At 45.0% G+C, this 22,137-nt stretch overlaps 1 protein-coding gene across 1 annotated transcript in view; it reads right to left on the bottom strand.

The window, feature by feature from the left end:
* lyst (lysosomal trafficking regulator) overlaps positions 1 to 22,137 on the bottom strand; it is a gene marked incomplete at its 5' end in the record, with an annotated part of 75,467 nt that overhangs the window by 38,857 nt on the left and 14,473 nt on the right. Inside the window, 6 exons of the mRNA XM_083658634.1 lie at positions 1 to 100; positions 218 to 1,205; positions 3,843 to 5,934; positions 8,102 to 8,192; positions 12,122 to 12,320; positions 21,577 to 21,668. The exon at positions 1 to 100 is cut by the window's left edge and continues 62 nt beyond it. Of these exons, the coding sequence (XP_083514760.1) occupies positions 1 to 100; positions 218 to 1,205; positions 3,843 to 5,934; positions 8,102 to 8,192; positions 12,122 to 12,320; positions 21,577 to 21,668 (3,562 nt within the window). The remainder of the gene's footprint in view (positions 101 to 217; positions 1,206 to 3,842; positions 5,935 to 8,101; positions 8,193 to 12,121; positions 12,321 to 21,576; positions 21,669 to 22,137) is intronic.

Here is a 22,137-nt window from a genome sequence, read left to right as displayed (position 1 = left end):
GCAGAGAGTCAAACAGCGGCACGGCGAGGTCAGAGTTCACCACCCCCGAGCGAGAGAGCTGGTCTCTCACCTCGCACAGGGTCTCCTCCACCGACTGCAGCTGTAGACGAAGGGAGACGAGAATACATCAAATGAGGCTGGGGTAGAAGCTGGATTTTGCGGTCGATTCTTGTGGTTGAGCGTTATATGAGGTTGGGCACAGTATGTAATGACACACCTGGAAGGATAGTTCAGGCTCGATCCTCTGCAGGGCCGAGTTGGCGCTGTGCAGACAAATGGCCAACAGGGCCTCGAGGAGACGAATACTTTGCAGTGGCCACTCCTCCTCGAGCTTCTTGGCAGGATCTTTGGTCCGTCCCTCAGCCGGGCCGGTGGTGCTGAGCGGGTCTGCCGTGTCGTGGTGGGTCGTCTCCTCCGGGCCCAGTGAGGTAGAGCCGGGCTCGGCGGGAGAGGGGGCCGGCGCCGGGGACTCGGGGTTCGACGGGCTGGCCTTGCCCTTACCGTCCCTCTTCTTCTTGGCTTTCCCGTCCTTGGTCTTCCAGGTGAGCTTCTGGATGACCATGGCCATGAGGCGCGAACACACGTCCAGGCCGCCCAGTTTGAAAAACTGCCTCTGGAACACCGGGCTGGACAGGTAGATCCAACGACACACCGACCAGACGTCCGCGGCCCGACGCACCTGCTCTTTGGAGGGCAGCGCCACGCTGTCCGGGGACAGGCACGGCAGCCGCCCGCCCAGGGGCTCGCTGGCCGTGCTGTCGTAACCCGACGTGTCCTCGGAGTCGTTGGCCGAGTCGCGGTCCGAGTCGGCCTCCTTGCTGACGCAGAGGAAGGCCACGCACAGGAAGAGGTTGATGGTGTTGAGGTGGGTCTCCGCCCGGCCGCGACCCGGTGCGGCCCCGGGCCCGGTCCGGCTCCTGCGACGGGGGCACGCCTCCTTTAGGCCTTCGTAGAACTTGCTGAGGCTCTGCGGGCCCTCTCCGGCCCCCCGGGACCCCAGCTCCTCAGCGAGGCCCAAGATAGCCTCTCTTTCTTGGGCATCGGCGCTCTCCAGCTCTTGAAGCACTCCGTCGGCGTGCGGGTCTCCGATGCCCAGAATCAGGGTCTCAAACACCTTCAAGGCCCAGGAGCGCGTCTGGTCCAGGTAGATGAGCTCAGTCACCTGGTTCAGCCCGTTGCAGCTGATGAAAAGGTCTCGGATCACCCTGCAACAGAACACATCAAGAACTAAGCCGGAGCAAAGCCGAATATAAAGAGAAATCAAACATTACAATCAGTCATCACAATAAGCAACTGATAAGTCCCACTTTCCAATGAATAGAAGTGTCACCAATTAGTGCAAAATAATATTAATTGATACAAGCATTACGATCAGGAAGAATACAGCTATGAATTTGTACTCCAAGGGAGGGATTAATAAAAAAGCAGGTAGATGTGAAGTTATTTTAAATGTGTTTATAACAGATTACAGACAGTATTGAGGCAAGGATAAATAATAAAATCCTCTTTAGCAGAGTGTGGGGGGAAATTACTTCAAAGGAATATTGCATAAATTCTGAGCCACCAAGGTCAGAGGAATATTTGGTAAAAAAAAACGACTCAAAATTGTAGTGACATTATCAGCTGAGGAATATAAACAAACGTGTTTCACTTTAATCTAGGCATAGGCATGACAAACCGATCTTTTGAGAAACAGACATTTAGCTGAAGCTTCAGTCTCCCTCACTGCATATAATAGTTTATTGCACAATAGATTAACAATCGATTGTCTTAATCCCTTTCCTGTGGAATATCCCCCTAATCCAAATGCTTACGTCGTCTACCTTCATTGAATTTGGTGTAACGTTTACTAACTCCTCTCTTTCAGACATTTCCTCTCTTCATTCGTGTCCAAGCACATAAGGAGGATTGGCCATTAGCCTGCATAGTTATTGCTCTCATTTGAAAAATTAGGTGGATTCTGTGATGCAGAATGTGTGAGAATTACTATACAATGTGGACCAATCAGCAAAGATGAAGAACCAAGCAAGATCACAGATAACGTCCAGCTACTTTACCTAGCAAATTATCGACATGAAACAACGAAAAAGAGAGAGACAATTTATTGGTCTGTGAAAAGTATTAGTGGTCATAATAAGCAGCAGCTTGGTAGCTTTAGTCTCCAGAAACTCCAGATTATCAAGGTCAATGTCTTTTCTCCGTTGCTGTTGGCAAATGGGTGCATCCTTTTCAATCAAGGGCATACAATGTATCAAATGGATGTTTAAAAATTACTATTCTGTTAGATTTGTTGATTCAATCGTTGAACCTTGAATGGCGTTTCAATTGACATGGGGGTGGTAGATAATGACAGCATTTTCAGTTTGAGGTTAACTATTCATTTGAATAGTGTAATGATCTGTGGAAATCATTTGAAATTTCCATGCATACTTTAATTTAAAAAAAACAATACCACCCAAGGGCTTGCTTAGCAAACACAAACGCGCGCTGTCGCAAACATCAAGTGTACTGTTAAATCTATCAGGGGCTTCCACGTGTATGGTTTGCAACTGAGTGAGTTACAGGTTTTAAGCATGCACAGCAGCACACGTGTGCAAACGTCTACTGCAACCTGACTGTGCACTGCAGCATCGTTAGCTTGGTGTTTGAACCAAACATTGAGAATAGAAATAGGGGAACAGTTATAATTCAGGTGTGACAGAGGTTCATGGATGAATGAGTACAGCTGATTATCTCTGAATGTGAGACTGATCTGAATATGGGATGTGTGTAATGTCCCTGTTGCATAGTCATGAGGACTTAAAGAAATCCAGTGAAAGGGAAACGTGTCTTTTGAAAGGGTTTAGATGAAACATCACAGCTGGAAAGAACTAGAAAGCCTGTCAACGCCTGCAGAGAGCAGAAAACACATTCTGCATTTTAAGGAGGAAATCAACCGGATTGCATGTCTAAAACCGAGGAACTCTATATTCTTTTGATTGTAATCATGCTAAAATTATATTCATATTATGTAAATTTGCGGCTAGCATTTTGTTAAATCTCTACCTATTTTGACCTGCTTTTACCGGAGACGACTGTATCTATAACCCATGTTACATAAACAGTCAATCTTCCATCTCGCTCGGTTCACAAAGGCTGTGATAAATAATTGAATAGCATCAATTAGCAATGACTTGGAGAGACAGATCTGATGACAAACAATGTCGGCGTGGATCGGATTAGGTGTCCAACCTGGCTGATTATATTTTCTTTCATGTCAGAGCAACTCATTACATAAATTCTGACAATATAATCAATATCCAATTCTACATGACAAAGCTGGATGCCGTGAAATTCAAACAATGATTAGACAAATTATTTTGTCAGTTATTTTTTAACTAAAAAGTGACAAGGGGAAAAAAAGGGCTACTGGACATACAATCTGCTTGAGCTGGGGTTTGACATGAAATAATATCAGGTCAGGGTGTGGGTGTGGGTGTTTTTTTGTGTGTGGCTTCAACCACTGACAGGCTATCAGACTCCACCCCTCTCGGCTCTCCAAACAAACAACCTATCAGTTGTGCACAGAGACAGATCATAGTCTGCTGGCTGTAAACGTGTAGTTTATTAATGGACATTTACTTGCCAAGAACTGATAAATTGTTTAGATATGAAGATGCGTAGCTGCTAGCTACAAAACAAAATCTAATCTTTTTTTTTTAGCAAGTAACAGACTAAAATGCAGTCTAATGCTATATTATGCAAAACCCTGAAAGACTGACAAAATTACCACAAAACAAGAAAGAGATGATCATAAGGAAAATTAGCAAAAACACATTTTAAACAGACAGAGAAGAGCTCACCTTGACTTGAGGAGTGCAGGTAATGTCTGTAGGTATATGAGTAACACCTCCACAGGCAGGCATTGGGTGTGGTAGCTGCAGACCTGAGTGCAGACAGTGGAGACCCCCAGCTGCTGGGCATGGTGAGCCAGCTCCACCCCTCGCTGCAGCACGGGGTTGAAGATGTGTGTGTAGAGCTGCCACTGCACCACAGCATTGCCCCGCAGGGTCAGATGGCACACGTGGCCAGCTATCTGCTGACTCAGCTGCCAGTCCTCGCCAAACACCAGCTCCTGGTAGGCCTCCAGGGCGTCCCACTTCCACAGCATGTCCTCCGCCCCCCCTCCGCTCGGCAGAATGCCCTGGGATCGGTACGACAGGCTGGGGGAGGCGACCGAAGGCTCCCCGTGCTGTAGCGTCTCCTCCAGGCCCGGCAGCTGGCTGCTGTCCAGAGTGCAGATGTTACAGGAGGCCAGCTTGGCCTTCTCCGAAGGTTGCCCCCCGCCGAGCTGGTCCAGGATCAGCCTGCTCAGGACACTCAGAACGTGGGCTTGGTAACTGCGCAGACCCGGCGCTTGGAAGGCGTGCAGCAGAGGTCCCACCACTGAGCGGGGGTCCATGCAGCAGCAGATCCCGACAGCCTGCACCCCGGCCAGGACCTGCAGAACCGCCGGCCCACTGGGAGAGAGGCGCTGCAGCAGCCGCAGGCATTGGTGTGCACAGGCAGCCAGGCAGCAGCAGCGCTCGGGGTAGTGCACGCCATCGCCCTCCATCCCCTCCTTGCCTTCCCCCTCCTCTTCGAAGGGGTTGCGTCGAGCGGCCAGCTTGAACGCGGAGACGGGCAGACCGGAGAGGTCTCTGTGGTGATGCAGGAAGTGGGAATATTCGCAGCGACGGTGGCGTCGCCGGGCGCACACAGACTGATGCAGCTGCTCAGACTTGGCTTTCTTGACCGCGCTGATGATCTTGAGGACGCCCGCGATGAGACCGCGCAGCCTCTCCGAGGCCTCCCCTCCCACCTCGGAGTCCCTGGCCCTGCCGAGCCCCTCCAGCCGCAGCACCGTGGCCTCAAACAGCTCCAGGCCGCGGTGCTGCACAAACTCGTGGATGAGCTCCAGAGCCTGGCTAAAGAAGAAGGGGTTGGGGGTGGAGGCCTGCAGGCAACCCAGCAGCACCTGTAGCACCCCCTCCAGAAGCTCTGGCAGCAGCAGGGCCCTGTGGCGATAGCGGGAGAAAGAGAAGTCATCCTGGACCTCCTGCAGGGTCTTCTTGTGCCGAGGAGCGAAAGGGTTCGCCTGCCTGTCTAGGCAGCTGCGGATCTTAAGGGTGGCTCTGAGCAGATCGGTCAGGCTGCGTCTCAGGCTATCTGGGAGGGTTTCACTCTGACTCACGTCCACGGACATCAGGTGCAAGATGGTGCGTAGCAGCATCCTCTGGACCAGGGCGATGGGCTCCTCCGTCCAGCCTCCAGCCAGCTCCTCCGCCCCTGCCCCTCCTCCTCCCCCTGGGCCACAGCAATCTCCAAACTCAGTCAGGATCTCAGTGAGGGTGGGTACTACGCTGACAGCCAGGCCGGGGTTGTGGTTGATGCTCATGTCAAATTTACACACCTTCTCCAGTAGGGAAAGCAACACGTGGCAGAGGTCAAAGGGCGAGTTCTCCATACGGTTGAAAATTGACATAGCAGCTGGGTCTGTCAGGGTTTCAGTGTCCAGTGTCTGGGAGCCTGGGGCTCGGGGATGGGGGTACGGTGCACTCATGGTTTCTGGGGTGACGGTGGACGGTAACTGTGGGGGGGCTTCTGAACGATGATGTTGACAGCTCACTCGGATGGTGGAGCCATGTGATCTTCGGCTCCTTGCGCCGCCCGGGGCAGCTTTGTCTTCCAAGTTGGCGTCTGAATCGGAGGTAGAAAGCTGGGACTTGCGAGCATCCTTCACAGAGTATCTCTGAGCCGTCCTGCGCGACCTCCGTGACTTCCAGGAGCCGCTGCCAACGTGAGACCTCTTCCCAGAGTTCTGTGCATCTGTGCCGGGCTTCTGTCCTGCTCTGAGAGGGATGGCCTTCACCTCTCGGCTAAGGAAGACTTCCAGCAGGGAAGGCAGGGTGAAATCTGCCAACACACAATAACATCTGTCAGCTCGTGGTGGGTTATTCTAGAGCAGTGATGCTCAACCCGAGGCTCTAGAGCCACATGCGGCTCCTTTATGGGTAGTTGTGGCTCTTTTAAGTCCTACTTAAAATTAATAAACAAATACAAATCTAAACAAATTAAAGGAGGAAATGGAGTTTTGTGTGTGTGTGTGTGTGTGTGTGTGTGTGTGTGTGTGTGTGTGTGTGTGTGTGTGTGTGTGTGTGTGTGTGTGTGCGTGCGTGCGGGCAAAGTAGGGCAAGGTTGTTGTTGTTCTAGAGATACTCCAGTTTTGGTTCTCTTTTAACAATTTCTATCAGTTCTCAGTTCCTAAATAATACTCTAACTCATCATGTCAATGAGAATTGAGATTCAAATTCATCAGTAAGTCACTCAGTCTTTAATCAGTCACTCGTACCAATAATGAGTTTAGAAGTCACCACACAAATTTCACCACCTACATGGGCTGAAAATATTTGTTCCTCTTCATCTTAAAGAATAAATGATCACAATTTAAATCACACCTAATTCATATTGTGTACCGTCAAGTCACACCGGGTTCATGTCTGTTAATGTCACATTTTAGGACTTGAGATTTAATATGCAATTCTTAACACCAGCCAGATAAACTTTCAAACCATTGACGAAATAGAAATTTTGAAGGTTCAGGGTTTTCCCTGGCTTTCTGAAGGGTAGGTGCTGTGGTGCTGGGCATGTGGGGTTAGGGGGTAGAAAACCTTTACGTAAAAAAGAAGAAGCAGCAAATTCATGTCATTTTAGACCATTATTATTATTACCATATCTGTGTACAAACATTTGGAAAAGCCAGAGCAGATCATAAATGAACAACTCAAAACACTCAAAAAGCAACAAAAAAAAAGAAGAAGAAAAAACTAGTATAGTAAACTAGTGGTCCACTAGTATTGATTTTGCATTAATTTGGCTCAGGTGGTGCCCAAAAGAGTTTGGGTGCTGCCGCGCCTCAGCCTTATAATGTTAGGGAAAACGCTGAAGGTGTAAGATAAGTAACGTAAAGCTCATTTACATGAGAGCAGCTAATCCCTGTTTGTTAAAAACACATCCAGTGAACGCATGAAGAAATTCATTAAAGTGAAAATGTCTCGGGTTCATGTTAGCTTGGATTAGCACTCCTACACTAAATACCCGTGTCATCCTAGGGTCACTGGCCAGTGGCCACTAGACCCACCAGTCTCCTTTGTGTGCCTGCTTGTTTGTCACACTACGCTTTACAAACAAAATGGTGACCATGGATTCAAATGGTGAACAACACCCATCTGAAAATGAGCAGGGGGGGGCACAATGTGTGCAGTGTGCATCAAGTCAAATACAACATCATTAAAAAAAAATGGTCATTTGATAATCGCACCACACAAACACTGTTCACAGTCAGAAGCAATGAGCGTAATGGCAGTGCATCAACTCTAATGGTGAGATGACGCATTTACGCCATACATGGGGGCAAAATGCGGCCACAGGGCCGGACGTGGCCCCTGGACCATCTCCATCTGGCCCCCAAGGTCCTCAAAGAAAAACAAAACGACCCCCAAAAACTGAATAAAAAGGCAGAATTATGTTAATAAATCTCATCTGCTACAGCCGTTGGATTTGTATCAGTATTATATCAGGAGATTAACAAAAAATTACCAATCACAGCGGGAGAGAGGGTTAAAAATAGGGAGACTCCTGCAAAAATCAGGAGTGTTGGCACGTATGATCTCCAATGTGTGGCCCTTCGCTTACTTGATGTAAGTCAGTATGGCCCTCGGGGGGAAAAAACTGCCCACCCCTGTTTTACGCTAATAATTGTTGATGTATTATGCAAACAATACTGTATTTTTTTTTACATTAACAATGGAAACAAACAAATAAATAACAAATAGAGTACATTACTGGTCTATGAAATGCAGTCTGCATGACTGTTTTTCTGACATTATTATAGTTTGCTATGCAGGACTGAGCTTTTACACTGACGAGGTGAAATATGGAAATCGTTATCATTAGTTAAAGGCCAGAGAGTAGTCACGTCGTTACAGCTGGGAGGTTTGACGCGTGTGCTGTTGGTGGAGCAGATCCACACACACACCATTAACTTTAACAAGCAATAGATGTATATTTTTCGGGTACTGACCTGGGGCTTTTTCCTCCTGCACAGGGATTTTCCAGACCAGTGGCAGCAGAGACAGCAGCAAGGTGAGCAGCTCCTCCCGGCAGGTCAGCTCCTGAGAGACGAGCCAAACCACACTGAGGTTATCTAGGAACCTCTCCCTCCTCTCGCCCTTCCTTCACACCTTCATGTCACATCGTGACACTCCTACCAAGACGTACTCCGGTCCAGACCGGTCCAGACTCAACACAGTTCTCAAAAGTAAAGTCACAGCTGCTTTTCGCTACTTTCACTAAAGAGCTATCATCACGTAGGGTTCAGATTTTTTTTATATATATATTTTATTTTACGTTTTCAGAACATGAAGAACAAGAACAGGAAAAAATTATAAAAAAATATATATAATGTACATACATTCAACATTACAAAATGGTGCTACCAGTCACGCAAAATGCTTATGTGCTTACAAAAAAATGGGATGGGATCCACTACAAGTGGTCCAAAAGAAATCGGCCGCGTAAGTCAATTGTCATTTCTAGCCTCATCAAAATAGATCAGGAACGGGTCCCAGATCACTAAAAATGTCCTCAATGAATTAGTCCTCTGGAACCCGAGTCTCTCTATACGTATAATTGAGACCATGTCTGTCAGCCACAGCTGAAAAGAAGGGGGAGAGGAGGACTTCCATTCCTTCAGAATTAGTTTCTTTGTCAAAAGTTATCCCCTGTGTCACTTAGGGTTCAGATTTGATTTTGTTTTTTCATTTTCCAAAAAATTTTTGAGCCCCGGAGAAGAGTTAAATTTGCATAATCTATTTCCAGGACTTTCATCATGACCATAGATAATGCCATGGATAGGTTTTCTTGATTTTCAATGCAAATGCTCCGGCCAGTGTCAGCAATATAGCATCTGCACGACAGCTTTTCCCTGAATGAAGTTCCTGGAGCTCGAGGATCCCACTGCTATCCAGAGCATTCCTCACAGCAGGGAGAGAATCTGCTCCTTCATGTGTGAATTAAAAACAATCAACTGGCCGGACTGCAAGAAGACCACCAAAATGACATATATACAGGCGTTAACACACACACACACACACACACACACACACACACACACACACACACACACACAGACACACAGACACACAGACACACACACACACACACACACACACACACACACACACACACAGAGTATATATCCCAGTATTGCTTTTTTTTTCATGACCACAGGTATTTTGTGTGGAAGAATGACAGTGTGTTTTGTCCACCTGACTTCCAGGAAGGTATGGTGAGATGGCCCTGAGTCATCCTATCATTGCCAGAACCTGTGGTTAGAGTCAGAGTGCAAGTGGAACAAAGCCTGGATGAATAAGCTAACAAGCTCGCTCATGCTCACTTTCACTCGTGCTCTTTAATGCATATGTGCTCTGAAACATATTCACACATAGTGTGATGTGATGCTGTTAGCAGACACGTTAGAAGTGGGATTATCATGCCATTTTGTGGCCAATTGGTGGCTATAATTGACGTTCAACTCACCTCGGGACGTAGAATTTATTAAAAAATTCAAACACTTGTTGTTATAGACACAATCTAATTATATAAACGTATAATTAGAAACCATCTTTTGCTATAGACGGTTTTAACTTGACAACAAAAACATTCTAAATTGAACCCCCGCTCACTTCCTGTTGCAGTGTTTGTTATGGACATAAAAGAAAAAAAAACATTCAAGTGCAGGACTGACCATTCCGTGAAAACCGTCTATACAGCTGAGCGGCGAAAACAAAAGTAACGATGTCGAGTGAATATTTCTGCAGTTTGCCGAATGCTGAGAAAAAGGAAGTGCTGTGGGGTTGCGCTCTGGTGAAAACCGTCTATAAAAAAAGGTTCTTACAGTATCCCATCTACAAAAAATGTTTGAGAACAAAGGCTCTATCTGGCCCTGGCTGACTCTTCATACAGTACAAAGGCCTGACTCCATCATCTCAGATCACAAGTGTAATAATGACACACAGCTGGAGCTGGTGCTCGCACAATCCCACGTGAATGTATTAAACCTCTCAACTCAAGGCTGTTGTTGAAAGAGACAATAATGCGTGTGAAATGAGCTCAAAGATATTAACATCCATCATATTGCAATTTTTCATTCTAATGCGTTTGCTACTTCGAGTCAGAGGATGACATACTTTATTAAAAGATGGCATAAGCAATATTTGCTCATAATAAGCAACTAAAGCAAGCGAGCAGCACTCATTTCTGAAAATGGCTCGAGAACCGCAAGGCATCACCCAAACCATTATTTTCAGATTTGCATATATCCTCTAACTGATTTGCATGCTTTACTGACAGATTTTCTTGCCATCATGTTCGTTACCTGCTAGATACGTCTGCGTGTTTGACTCAGGTGTGACTAAAGGGCTGGAGAGATGTGCATTCTTCTAGACTTTGCCACCAGATTTGAAAAATGTAGATCAGCAAAAGTCTGAATGCTAATGAGACAGCAGGCCAATGAATCTGACTTCCAAGAGGACACAGCTTTGATCTCTCCCTTTGGAGCCTAGCGGAGTGCCTTTTATGAGATAATCAATTATGACACCAGATCCAAAAGGCAGGCATGGCTGATTGATTCCTTGTCAAAATGACAATCTTATTTAACGAGTCCGCCCTAATTGAAACTGGCAACAGCAGCGACACATATATTTCTACCCAAATCTGTACTGGCCATTTCCACAGAACAGATTTTTCTACACATATCAACAAATGAACACACTGGGTGCACTGTAGTGTACCACACTGGTCCATGCCCTGGTCCTCTGGTGGTCAAGTCCATGTGTAGGCAGAGAAGACAGTGGGGACAGTCAGAGCATGGTCCCAGTTAAGAGGGAACAATACCTGCCTGTGTGGACGAAGCCATTCCTAGCATTTAACATGGTCACCTAAATAGCATGCTTACAACTCACTGTCACACATAGACAAACGGTGGGGTTAAGAAATAGAATGACTGCCATCGCCCTACGTGGCCTTTCCATCAATATCTATATCAACATCAAATCTGTAGGAGCCATTGCTGTTCAATGCTAAATCAAAGTGACATTACTGTGGTCTCAATTCTTGTTTGTTGTGTGACTGTGATCCCGTTTTATTATACATCTTGTGGTGGATTTAAAGGCACATTTCTTGGACTTTTAGTTCATACAGTACACTATACTACAATATACAGTATATTGTAATTCTGCAATTGTAACTTCTGACAAATCTAATATGTAATAAAAAAATAACAGCCAACCCGTTGTTTGGGTTTGGTGTGACACCGGCACAAATCAATGTTTCCTCTGCAATTGCATGCAGCTGTGGTGCTCGGGGGGATAAATCTAGTTTTGTTCCATATCTGTTGCTGTTCAAGTTATGTTTCAAGTTGAAGCTGTAGTAGTGCAATTTTTTTAATCATAATAAACTCACTAAATTACAAAGATAATTTTAATTTGACAATTCGTCTAGCAGTGGTGTAACTTAGTCGCTGTGGTATTATTGCACCACTGCTAAATGAATCAAGAGATAACACTACAAAATCTTTAACAGACATGTGGTTAGGAAGGCTACTGTCATTCTTCCTGCCTTGGTTCCTTCCCCTAATGGACAGTTTGAGTTGACGCCCTTTGCGAGTCAACTCAAACAAGCCGAGAATTCCACGTAGAACAACCATTTAGTGGACAATAGACCTGCTACAAGTTAGCAGGAGTTATGATAGCATCTTGTGCATGCATTACAACTTTGTATTTTGCACTGAAGAGTGACTTTTTATTGTGCAGCTGTAGACATTAACTCACTCTCTGGTCTCATCATTTGACGTTTGCCTGTATATGATACATTTGTTTTTATGTGCTTTCGTTGTGTTTCTGTTGCAATCCCTGTCTGCAAAGTAACATTTTGTGGAAAGAGAATGAAATTTGAATTTGTTGAGCTCATATTGAATGGCTGAATTTTTAAATATCTGTCGGATATATTATGAAAATCGTTTTGTTGCATTTAAGAATCTCACCTGGTCAATGATGGAGTCCAGGGTGCTGAGCAACAGGAAGCCCCGCCCCCGGACCAGGTACTCGCCCAGTGCCACCATGTGACTCTCCTCCTCGTCCTCGTCGCGGGCCTCCGCCCTCTGGGCCACCGCGCTGCACAGCTGATGCACATCGGTCAGGAACTCCCTGGCCAGAGTGTTACTGGCCCCACTCATGTCTGAGCTGCACGAGCGAGGAGGAGGGGGAAGACATTTACAAACAGATCATAAGACTGCTTTTCAGAATTTCAGTCACTGCACGACATGCATGTTAACCAAACCTCTTAAAATGGGAAGTGGTTCAGAATAGGGAATGTTTTGGTATGCTGGAATGTACTGGAATGTGTAGCAGGTTTATATACACAAAATTCTGCGTACAATGACGATATTAGCCTTCATGAGGAGAAAACAAAACAAACCAACAAAGAAGTTAAAGAAGAAGTTAACCAGAGAGTACGGGGACAGGATCACTTCCGGGAGCACCAGCAGTGACCTCAATCTCAGTCTTAGATTAAACAAAACAAGTGCACTTTTCCAATGATACTACATGCATATAAAAGAAAATCAAACAATATTACAGAAATGGCGGCAACATTTGTTTAGTGATGATCACACATTATTAATATTAAAGTCTGTTGGTATTTTATCTGTAATTAACAAATGTGTGACCCTGTGAAAAGTGTCTCACCAGTGTCACCCTCCACTCTTATGCTCAACTAACTCAAGGTAAAAGACCACATGTAACAACAATCTGTTAGGGCAAGTGTGATGGAAATGCGAGAATTCTAACAAAGACACAAATAATTGAATTATAAATAAATATGAGATTATTTATTATATTATGATAAAAAAAAAATACAAATACATTGTCAATATGATGCTAACTTTCAGGCCAATTAGAACAAAGACCATCGCAATAAGAAAAACGACATTCACCCAAGTTAGTTAAAGCTCATTGCAATTCATATGACATGTGTATGAGTGATCGTTAATCTGTCATGTGGAGTCGTAGTCGTTAAAAAGTTGCCTCCATGCAAGTTATATTATGCGAGCGTCAACCATGTGTTCCTCCAAACGTCGACTTATTACAACTGTCTATCTCAACAAGAGACAATACACACACTCCTCCATCCTCACACCTCTCTCCATTCAGCCAGTTAGGCAACAACACACACACCCACTTCACAGGAGAAACCCAAATCACAGTCAAGTGTCAACACAAATCTCAAGACACACCCTCAATATATGGCCTCATCTGATTCCATCACACAGTCGCTAAGTAAAAACACATAAAAAAAATAAAAAAATTGTGACAAAAGCCTCTGTTGCATAGTTACCATTTATCTTACCAAATATTAGCGGCCCAAACACTTTCCTTCCATACATCTGGCTGGGTATGATCCAAGCTGAACTGCAGCACTACTGGCTGAGGCCGCATACCTCCTCACAGGGCGACTGACTGCATTTTCTGTTCTGTGCCTGCAGCACAAATGCCATTAAATTGGAATTTCAAATGGAACCTTTCCAGATTCGCAGCAGATCAGCGCATCACATGAAAGCATGTGATGTCACATGCGCAGGGACTGGCCTTGGGAATACAGAGAAACCGCCAATGCCCTCTGCAAGACCCCAGGCTTCCAAGCCGCATTCACAATAACTCGCCTCATATTCTCCACTACAACGACCCGGTAACATCTGCAATAACCGGGGTGCTAGTCTGCTAGTAGGGGTGTCAAAAATAATCGATTATAAGATGCATCGCGATGCGGACGTCCACGATTCTGCATCGATTCACAAATGTCAAAAATCGATTATTAAAAAAATAATAATAATAATAATAAAAATAATAATAATCAAATAAAATATAATGGAAGTACATGCAGTTGTTTATTTTAATTATGGATCATAATACAATGCAATTCCAAATGCACTTTTATTTTAAAAGTAGCCACACAGTGAGAAAAAAGAAAGTGAGAAAAAATAAATCATGTATTGGGGAAAAAAAGTGATGCATCGATTTAAGATGCATCGATAATCGCAATCCAATCCAATCGTAGCCCTCTGAATCGTAATCGAATCGAATCGTGAGGCCAGTGAAGATTCACAGCCCTATCTGCTAGACCTACTTTGAAGAGCAAAGTGCTACAGTAGGACTGTTACAGCAGAGTAGTCTATATTCTACAAGAATTTTTAAAAGAATACAGCAAACTAAGTTATTAAGGTATAGGCTATGTGTTTTGTCTAGTGCAGACCCCTGCGCCACCATGAGTGAGTCTATATCTCAGATTTAACTACTCACCTATATTTCATATTCTGGGGATTTTTTATCAATTCAGTTTCCTATTTGAATTCTCCTTAACAATACTGCTCATCAGTAATCCTATTCTTCATTATTTCAATATCATACAAAGCCTATTTTCAAATGTTCCTTATATTGATAATAACATTACTGTTTCTGCTATCTCTAGATAACAGTTACCGTACTTAGCTTAGATCTTTTAAGAATAATTTGACATAATGAATAATATATACAGTATACATGCACACATTTGGTTCAACGATCAGTTCCCAATTGATTTGGAATACAAACTCATTGGTGATACGAAATGCTACACTCATAGAAATGCGCCAACAACTGAATCTACATCTCAATGCAAAACTGATACTGAACCGTATCTCCCGAAACAACGAAGCTTAGTATCAGCCTGGGCTGCGGATACAGAAACCTCCCCGTGGTGCAGCCTGGGAAACGCTGGTGAATGAGATATACATCCAAGAGGATATAATCTGATAATACCAGTAGGCCAATCTCTGTATAAATACCTGCGCAATCAAACGATGAAGATGCCTGCCGGATCCCGACAGCGTCACAGACACCTGCCTCTCTCTGGACCCGCACTGTCAGTCGTCTCAATCAACATCGAGGGTTTCTCCGGATGCAAAGCAGAGATACTGGCAAAGATGGTCAATCGCTTCGACCTACTCTGCATGCAGGAAACCCACATCGGCCCTGCACAACACCGTCCCACCATCCCTGGAATGAAACTGGTCGCTGAGATCAGACACAGACAGTATGGATCAGCTGTTTTCAGCAGACCAAACCTCAAGATTGAGGAAGTCTGGACCCACACTACGGAAGGGCACATGGAAACCATCACGGTTGTCCTCCCAAATGTCTCTGTCACATCAGTCTATAAACCACCTGCAACACCTTTTCTATACACAGAACTACCTGAAAGATGCAAGAGAAGATTCCACATCAGCATCGGCGACTTCAATGCCCACAGTACATCATGGGGTTATGAGAACAACAATCAAGATGGAGATGAAGTTGAAACCTGGCTTGAGTCTAAACACCTGACCCTGATCCATGACGCCAAACTCCCCAAATCCTTCCACAGTGCCAGATGGAAACGAGGATATAACCCTGACCTCGTCTGTGTAAGCAGTGACATCGCATCCAGAACTGAGAAGGAAGTCCTGGACCCTATCCCCCATACCCAGCACCGGCCAATTGCCATCACTGTTAGATCTGCTCTCCAAGCAACCACCGTCCCATTCCGCAGGAGGTTCAACCTACGGAAAGCTGACTGGCTGTCATTCCAACAGGAGATAGAGCACTCTATATCTAACATACCACCATTTCCCAACAACTACTCCAACTTCACAGACCTGGTGAAAAGGTCAGCCAGACGTCACATACCCAGAGGATGTCAGACACAGTATATTCCTGGGCTATCAGAAACATCCAGCGACCTGCTGAAAGCCTACTATGAGGGATATAATAAAGACCCCTTCTCCTCCACCACCATGGAACTCGGAGAGACCCTGATCAGTGAAGTTGGGGAAGAACGAAGGAAAGTCTGGAAGGAAATGATAGAGAACACAAACATGAGAAACAACAGCAGGAAGGCATGGGTCACAATCCGCCGTCTTGGCGAAGACCGCACAACACCACCCATAATCACAATGGTCACAGCAAACTCGGTTGCAACACAGCTGGTGGCCAATGGCCGCAACCAACTCCGCCGCCGACCCACAGGAGAACACCATCGCACAGTGGTATCCGACCAGCCACAACCAGCCAGCCCTCTCACCAAACCCTTCGACATAGAAGAACCGAAACTGCAATGGGAAAGTTGAAACCCGGAAAAGCAGCAGGGATTGATGACATACTGGCAGAAATGATACAGCACCTGGGACCTAACGCAAAGACATGGCTCCTAGAGATGCTGAACACATGCATGGCACAGAAAACCATCCCTCCTGTCTGGAGAAAGGCCAAAGTGGTTGCAATTCCTAAACCCGGCAAAGACCCATCATCCCCAAAGAGCTACCGACCCATTTCCCTCCTCTGCATCACCTACAAGCTCTATGAGAGGCTGCTACTCCAACGCCTCATGCCACTCATAGACACCAAGCTGACGAAAGACCAAGCTGGTTTCCGTCCTGGCCGCTCCTGTGCTGGACAGCTACTCAACCTCACCCAACACATAGAGGATGGGTTTGAAGGAAAACAAATAACTGGAGCAGCTTTCATAGACCTCACTGCTGCATATGACACTGTCCAACACCGTGCAATGGTCAGGAAACTACTGGACATGACTGGTGACCTGAATCTGTGCCAAGTCATCAAAAGCCTCCTCAACAACAGGCGCTTCTATGTTCAACTGAATGACCAGAGGAGCAAATGGAAAGCCCAAAAGAACGGCCTCCCCCAAGGTAGCGTACTGGCCCCCCTCCTGTTCAACATATATACTAACGACCAGCCATTACCCCTAGAATGCCAGCGTTTCATCTACGCAGATGACCTCTGCATCACCACCCAACAAGTAGACTTCCAGAAGATTGAGTCTGTCCTTTAAAGTGCCCTCTAAGATATGTCAAGCTATTACAATAACAACCACCTGAAACCCAACCCATCAAAAACCCAACTCTGCAGCTTCCACCTGAGGAACCGAGACGCAAAGAAAGAACTGAGCGTCACCTGGGACGGCCATAAACTGTCCAACCACACGCATCCCATGTATCTTGGAGTTACACTCGACAGGACACTCTCCTTCAAGAAACACCTGGAGAACACCAAAGCCAAGGTCAACACCCGTAACAACATCCTACGCAAACTAGTGAACTCCAAGTGGGGCGCGGATCCAACAACAATCCGTGCAACTGCCATGGCCCTGTGCTTCTCTACAGCAGAGTATGCCTGCTCAAGCTGGAGCCGATCACGTCATACCAAACTGGTGGACACAGCCTTGAATGACACCTGCCGCATCATCACGGGCTGTGTCAAGACAACACCTGTCCCGTGCTTGTATGCGCTAGCCGGCATCTCCCCTCCGCACATCAGACGACTGGGTATCGCTCAAGATGAACGGAGAACACAGGAGACAGACACTAGACACCCCTTACATGGCCATGTAGCACCCCCACGGAGGCTCCGATCCAGAGCCAGCTTTGTGAAGACAGTTCTGCCCCTCCAGACAACCAAAGAAGCAGCAAGGGCCAACATCTGGGAAGATGAATGGCAAAGCTACAACACACGAGCTCTCGAATGGTTGGAGAGAGGAATTACACCAACAGAAAGCCTCGCTAGTGGCCACGATCTAGGCTGGACAACCTGGAAGTCCCTTAATAGACTGCGTGTAGAACAGGGGAGGTGCAAAGCACTGACGAAAGCCTGGAACTATACAACAGAAGACACGTGCAGATGTGGATCAGTGCAGACAATGTCCCACCTACTGGAATGTGCTGATGCCCCCCAGTGCAGTCCAGAAGACCTGGCAGAACCTTCCCCATCAGCTGTGGCCTGTGCCCGATATTGGCAGAACGACATCTGAGATTGCTACGGACTCGAAGAAGAAGTATCAGCCTCGTGAAAATGAAAATCAATCAATCAATCAATTTTATTTATTTATTTATTTAGCTGAAGTTCAAGCTCACCTTCTCAATTCAGCTTTTGTTTGGGGGAGACGTGTGTGTCCGTTTCCAATTGACTTGAGTGGCGCTTATTTAGGTCAGAGTTCAGCGGCACAGCTAAGAGGCTTGGACATGCTATCGGAGAGCAGCGCGAGCCTACACGTCTGAATGTATCCCTATGCAAATAGTCACAAGATTGTGGTTGTTCTTAATCTCTCCTGCACATTCATTTTTTGCAGTGGCATAAAATGTAGGTAAGACCGACAAGACCAAAGGAAACTCTGGTGATAAACTGGCTTAAGAACTGTATGACAGAGTGACCACAGATCATCTCACTCACCACACTCATGAAACCATCTTAATGCACTCCTTCCTAGCTTAGGGTTGGTTTATGAAACTAGTAGCTATGGTGTGCATTGTGTTGGCCATGGCAGGCTGTATGTGCTAAACGCAGAAACCACTGAATGTTGAAAGAGAAACACTGTTGACAGACGGGCTTTGATCAAACAGACCAGGCTTCATCTTGGATACAGTCTCTAACACAGACTCAGGGTTTGATCAAACAGACCAGGCTTCATCTTGGATACAGTCTCTAACACAGACTATGAGCTCAGGCTTCATCTTGGATAGTGTCTCTAACACAGACTATGAGCTCAGGGTTGGGAGAAATATGATGCTTTCAAATGATATATCAGAATGTATTCAACCCCATTGACTTTTTCTAAATGTCTCTTTCATTTTGTGGTGTTGCAGCCTGAATACAAAAAGGTGTGATTTTCTGGGGTCAACCATCTACACAAAACACCCCATAATGATGATGTGGGAAAAAATCATTTTGAAATGTTATTGTAAAATGTATTGAAAATGCAGAAATGTCTAATTTAAGTAAGCATTCCACAGCTTGAAACATCTGGACTTGGGGATTTTCTCCCATTTACTACGGCTGTTGCTAGCTACTTGCAGGTTTTCTCAAGCTTGGTCAAATTGGCTGGACCACTTCTGCATTTTTAATACTTTTCTTCTGAAGCCATTCCAAGTGTCCATCTGGCTGTCCTGTTGGTACAGAGATACTGTAGTTGGCCTAATCTACGCTCTTTAGCGTAGCAGGTTCTCCTCAAGAATGTGTTTGTGGCTAGATCTTCACTACTGTGTTGGCAGAAACGTAGCAGAATAATTTAGCTCTGTCTACACACAGGTTTAACCTTCTTCTCCTCCTCCTGACTATCTTTACAAGTCTACCAGACCCTGCTGCTGAAAAGCCCCCAGCACATGATGCTGCCACCACCATGCTTCACAGAAGGGATGTGTCAGGTAGGTGATGAGCGCTGTGCCTGCTTTCTGACAGACATAGCACTTTGCATCAGGGCTACAGAGTTATTTTTTCATTTAATCAGACTACAAAATTCTTTTGCGTTATCACAGTCTTTGATTAGCATTTTTCCAAGCTGCAGGTGGCTGCCATATGTTGTCCCCCTCAAGAGTTGTTCCCCCTTCAGGCCACTCTGTCATACATCAGAGTTGAGAAGTGCTGCACTGACTCTTGTCCTTCTGGAAAGATCTGTCATCTCACAGGCAAGGAACTGTGTACGGTAGTTCTGTCAGAGTGGTGGGTAGTTTTTTTTCTTTTCTTTTTTTTTAATAGACAGGCTAAAATACTGTATTATGCTGTGTGTAGTAGTTGAAACACAGTTTCAAGTTGACGTTGATTTATGTTTGTAGTTGAAACAAAAACATAAATACTGTAGGCTACATAAATGGAAATGTTTGATCATTAATATCTACTTTTAGAAATTATATAGGCTGAAATCAAATCACTGTGCATAATTGTGAAAGTGTCTTTATTGACAGATGAAAAGGCTGTTATTTGCCCTTTGTCACCTCCTGGTGAGTAAATATATGTGTAACTAAAACCATTAAAATTGACAACCGGTCCGCAACTTTTTTCCCCCATGTATCTACTTGGCGCAAAAAAGGTTGGGAACCCCTGTGTTACATAACTGGACAGTCATGTAATTCAGGTTACAGCTCAAAAAACATGTTTTGGTATCACTAACCAAATCGATATTGAAATTAATCGAATCGGAATCTAATCGAATCGGGATTAATCGATTCGCAACCTTGTGAATCGGAATCGAATCGATTCTTGAAATTTGAACCAATACCCAGCCCTAACCACCACCAGCTCTGTGTAGTTCCATATTTTTTACCATTTTCTAATGATGGAGCCTCAGCCTACTGTGTTTTTGTCCAAGTACCAGCAGCACTTTAGAAATTGTTTTAATATCTTCCCCAGATCTATGCATCTTCACACCTCTGTCTCGGTCATCTGTGGGACCTTACATAAAACAGACTGTATATGTTTTATTCAAAATAATGTTGAACCCACAGCCACAGGTGGACTCTAATCAGTAGAGGTATTTCAAGGACCTTCAAAGGAATTGGTTTACCAACTTACCAGAGATAATGTTTTACATGCAACCACCCTGCTGCACAAAAGACATCTTTCTCCTGCAGAACCCAAATGTAATGTTTTTTCTCTGACCGATTATTGTGTATTTATGCTAGCTTTGGTCCGCGCTATGCCTTTCTGTGTGGGCAAACAACAAAGGAAATATCTGTTTCTGTCTCCTATTAAAAAGACAACATTCAAGGACACACCAACGATGCACAAGCAAGCATAGACATGTATTTACTGTTCCTGTTTGACATCATTCCAGCCAATTACACAGCTCAACACACAATGACTTGAACCAGAACGGTGCAAGTAAATCAAGAGATTAAGAAGATTAAGTTCACTCCAGGCATATTTTGGACGAGTGCTTTATTCACCCTCTGGAGCATTTGGGCTGGTACGCCTAATAAATGCCATGCAAAGTTGGATGCGAACCAAATCATCATCAGACCATGACATGACCGCTTGAAAATGCGTGTCTCGTGCCTCTTCCAAGCAAGCTGCAGTGCGGGTTGTTAGGCCTGATTATGTAATCAAAACTAACTGCAGGAAAGGACCACTTACTTGACTGCTGTAAACACAATCATGATTATCTGCACTGGATTTGTTTTGACTCCCCTCCACACAAACAAGCTATTTGCACATTCACGTAACTTTCGTTTATACCCCAAATCTGCTTGGAATTAGGGGCGTGTGACCCTAAATGAACCAACTGCAAAAGAATGCAGCAGAGTCAAGTTTTCCACTGTGGGCAGGACCGATGGAAACAAACCGTGGGTGTTGATAGCACCTCAAACCCACATCACACAATGTTTTTGGGCGAAAATCTTCCAAACGACAAAACACAAGTTTGATTTTAACTCACCACCCTCACAGGTTTGAATTGAGAAGATTATTGATTGCATTGTCTGCCGAAGATCAAGTCTAACTTCAACAGGAATACGTTTTATGGTGAGTAAAAAAACACTAATATACTGGATGTTGCTGAGACGCGAGTCTTCTCATTTACCGGTCCAATCCAGGAGGTGCTGCTCCAATGATCAATAATAGTAGATGAGAGGAGACCTACCAGAACTTCAGTGCATCCTTGGTGCCGTGGCTGTGGAGATGCCGCGCGCAGTGGAAGAGACACAGGAAATTCTCAAGACACTGAAGGCTGACCTGATGAGAGACAGAAAGACACAGATACAACAACAAGATAAAGAAACAAGTAACAACACGCATCACACCCACAGAACCAATACAGGTTTTTCCGGGACCGGATGAGAATGATGCAGCCAGAAGCATTACTCTATCACATCCCAACGGCTGTCATTCCAACGGCTAGGATTTCATTGTCAACAATTATAATTTGGCTTTCTTCCGCAATTGTTATATAGGGTGCAGTCCATTATCTGTACTGGTGTAATAACCAGTTTAACCACTAACCTCGCTATGAGGAACATACATAGAAAGCACAATAAACATTTAAAAGATATCGAGTACTATCAAGTGACTTTGTTTTATTCATTTTCTACATATGGAACCATGTTAGATCTCTATTTTGAAGAAATATAGATTTATCTGTTTAATGTCTGCTCAAATACTCCTACAACTAATGGCCACAGTCTATACTGTTTACTTTATATAA

This window comes from Poromitra crassiceps (genome assembly GCF_964638095.1).
Source record: "Poromitra crassiceps genome assembly, chromosome: 22".
Taxonomy (NCBI): domain Eukaryota; kingdom Metazoa; phylum Chordata; class Actinopteri; order Beryciformes; family Melamphaidae; genus Poromitra; species Poromitra crassiceps.
Note: the sequence above shows the minus strand (reverse complement) of the source record. Positions and strands in the feature narration are given on the sequence as shown.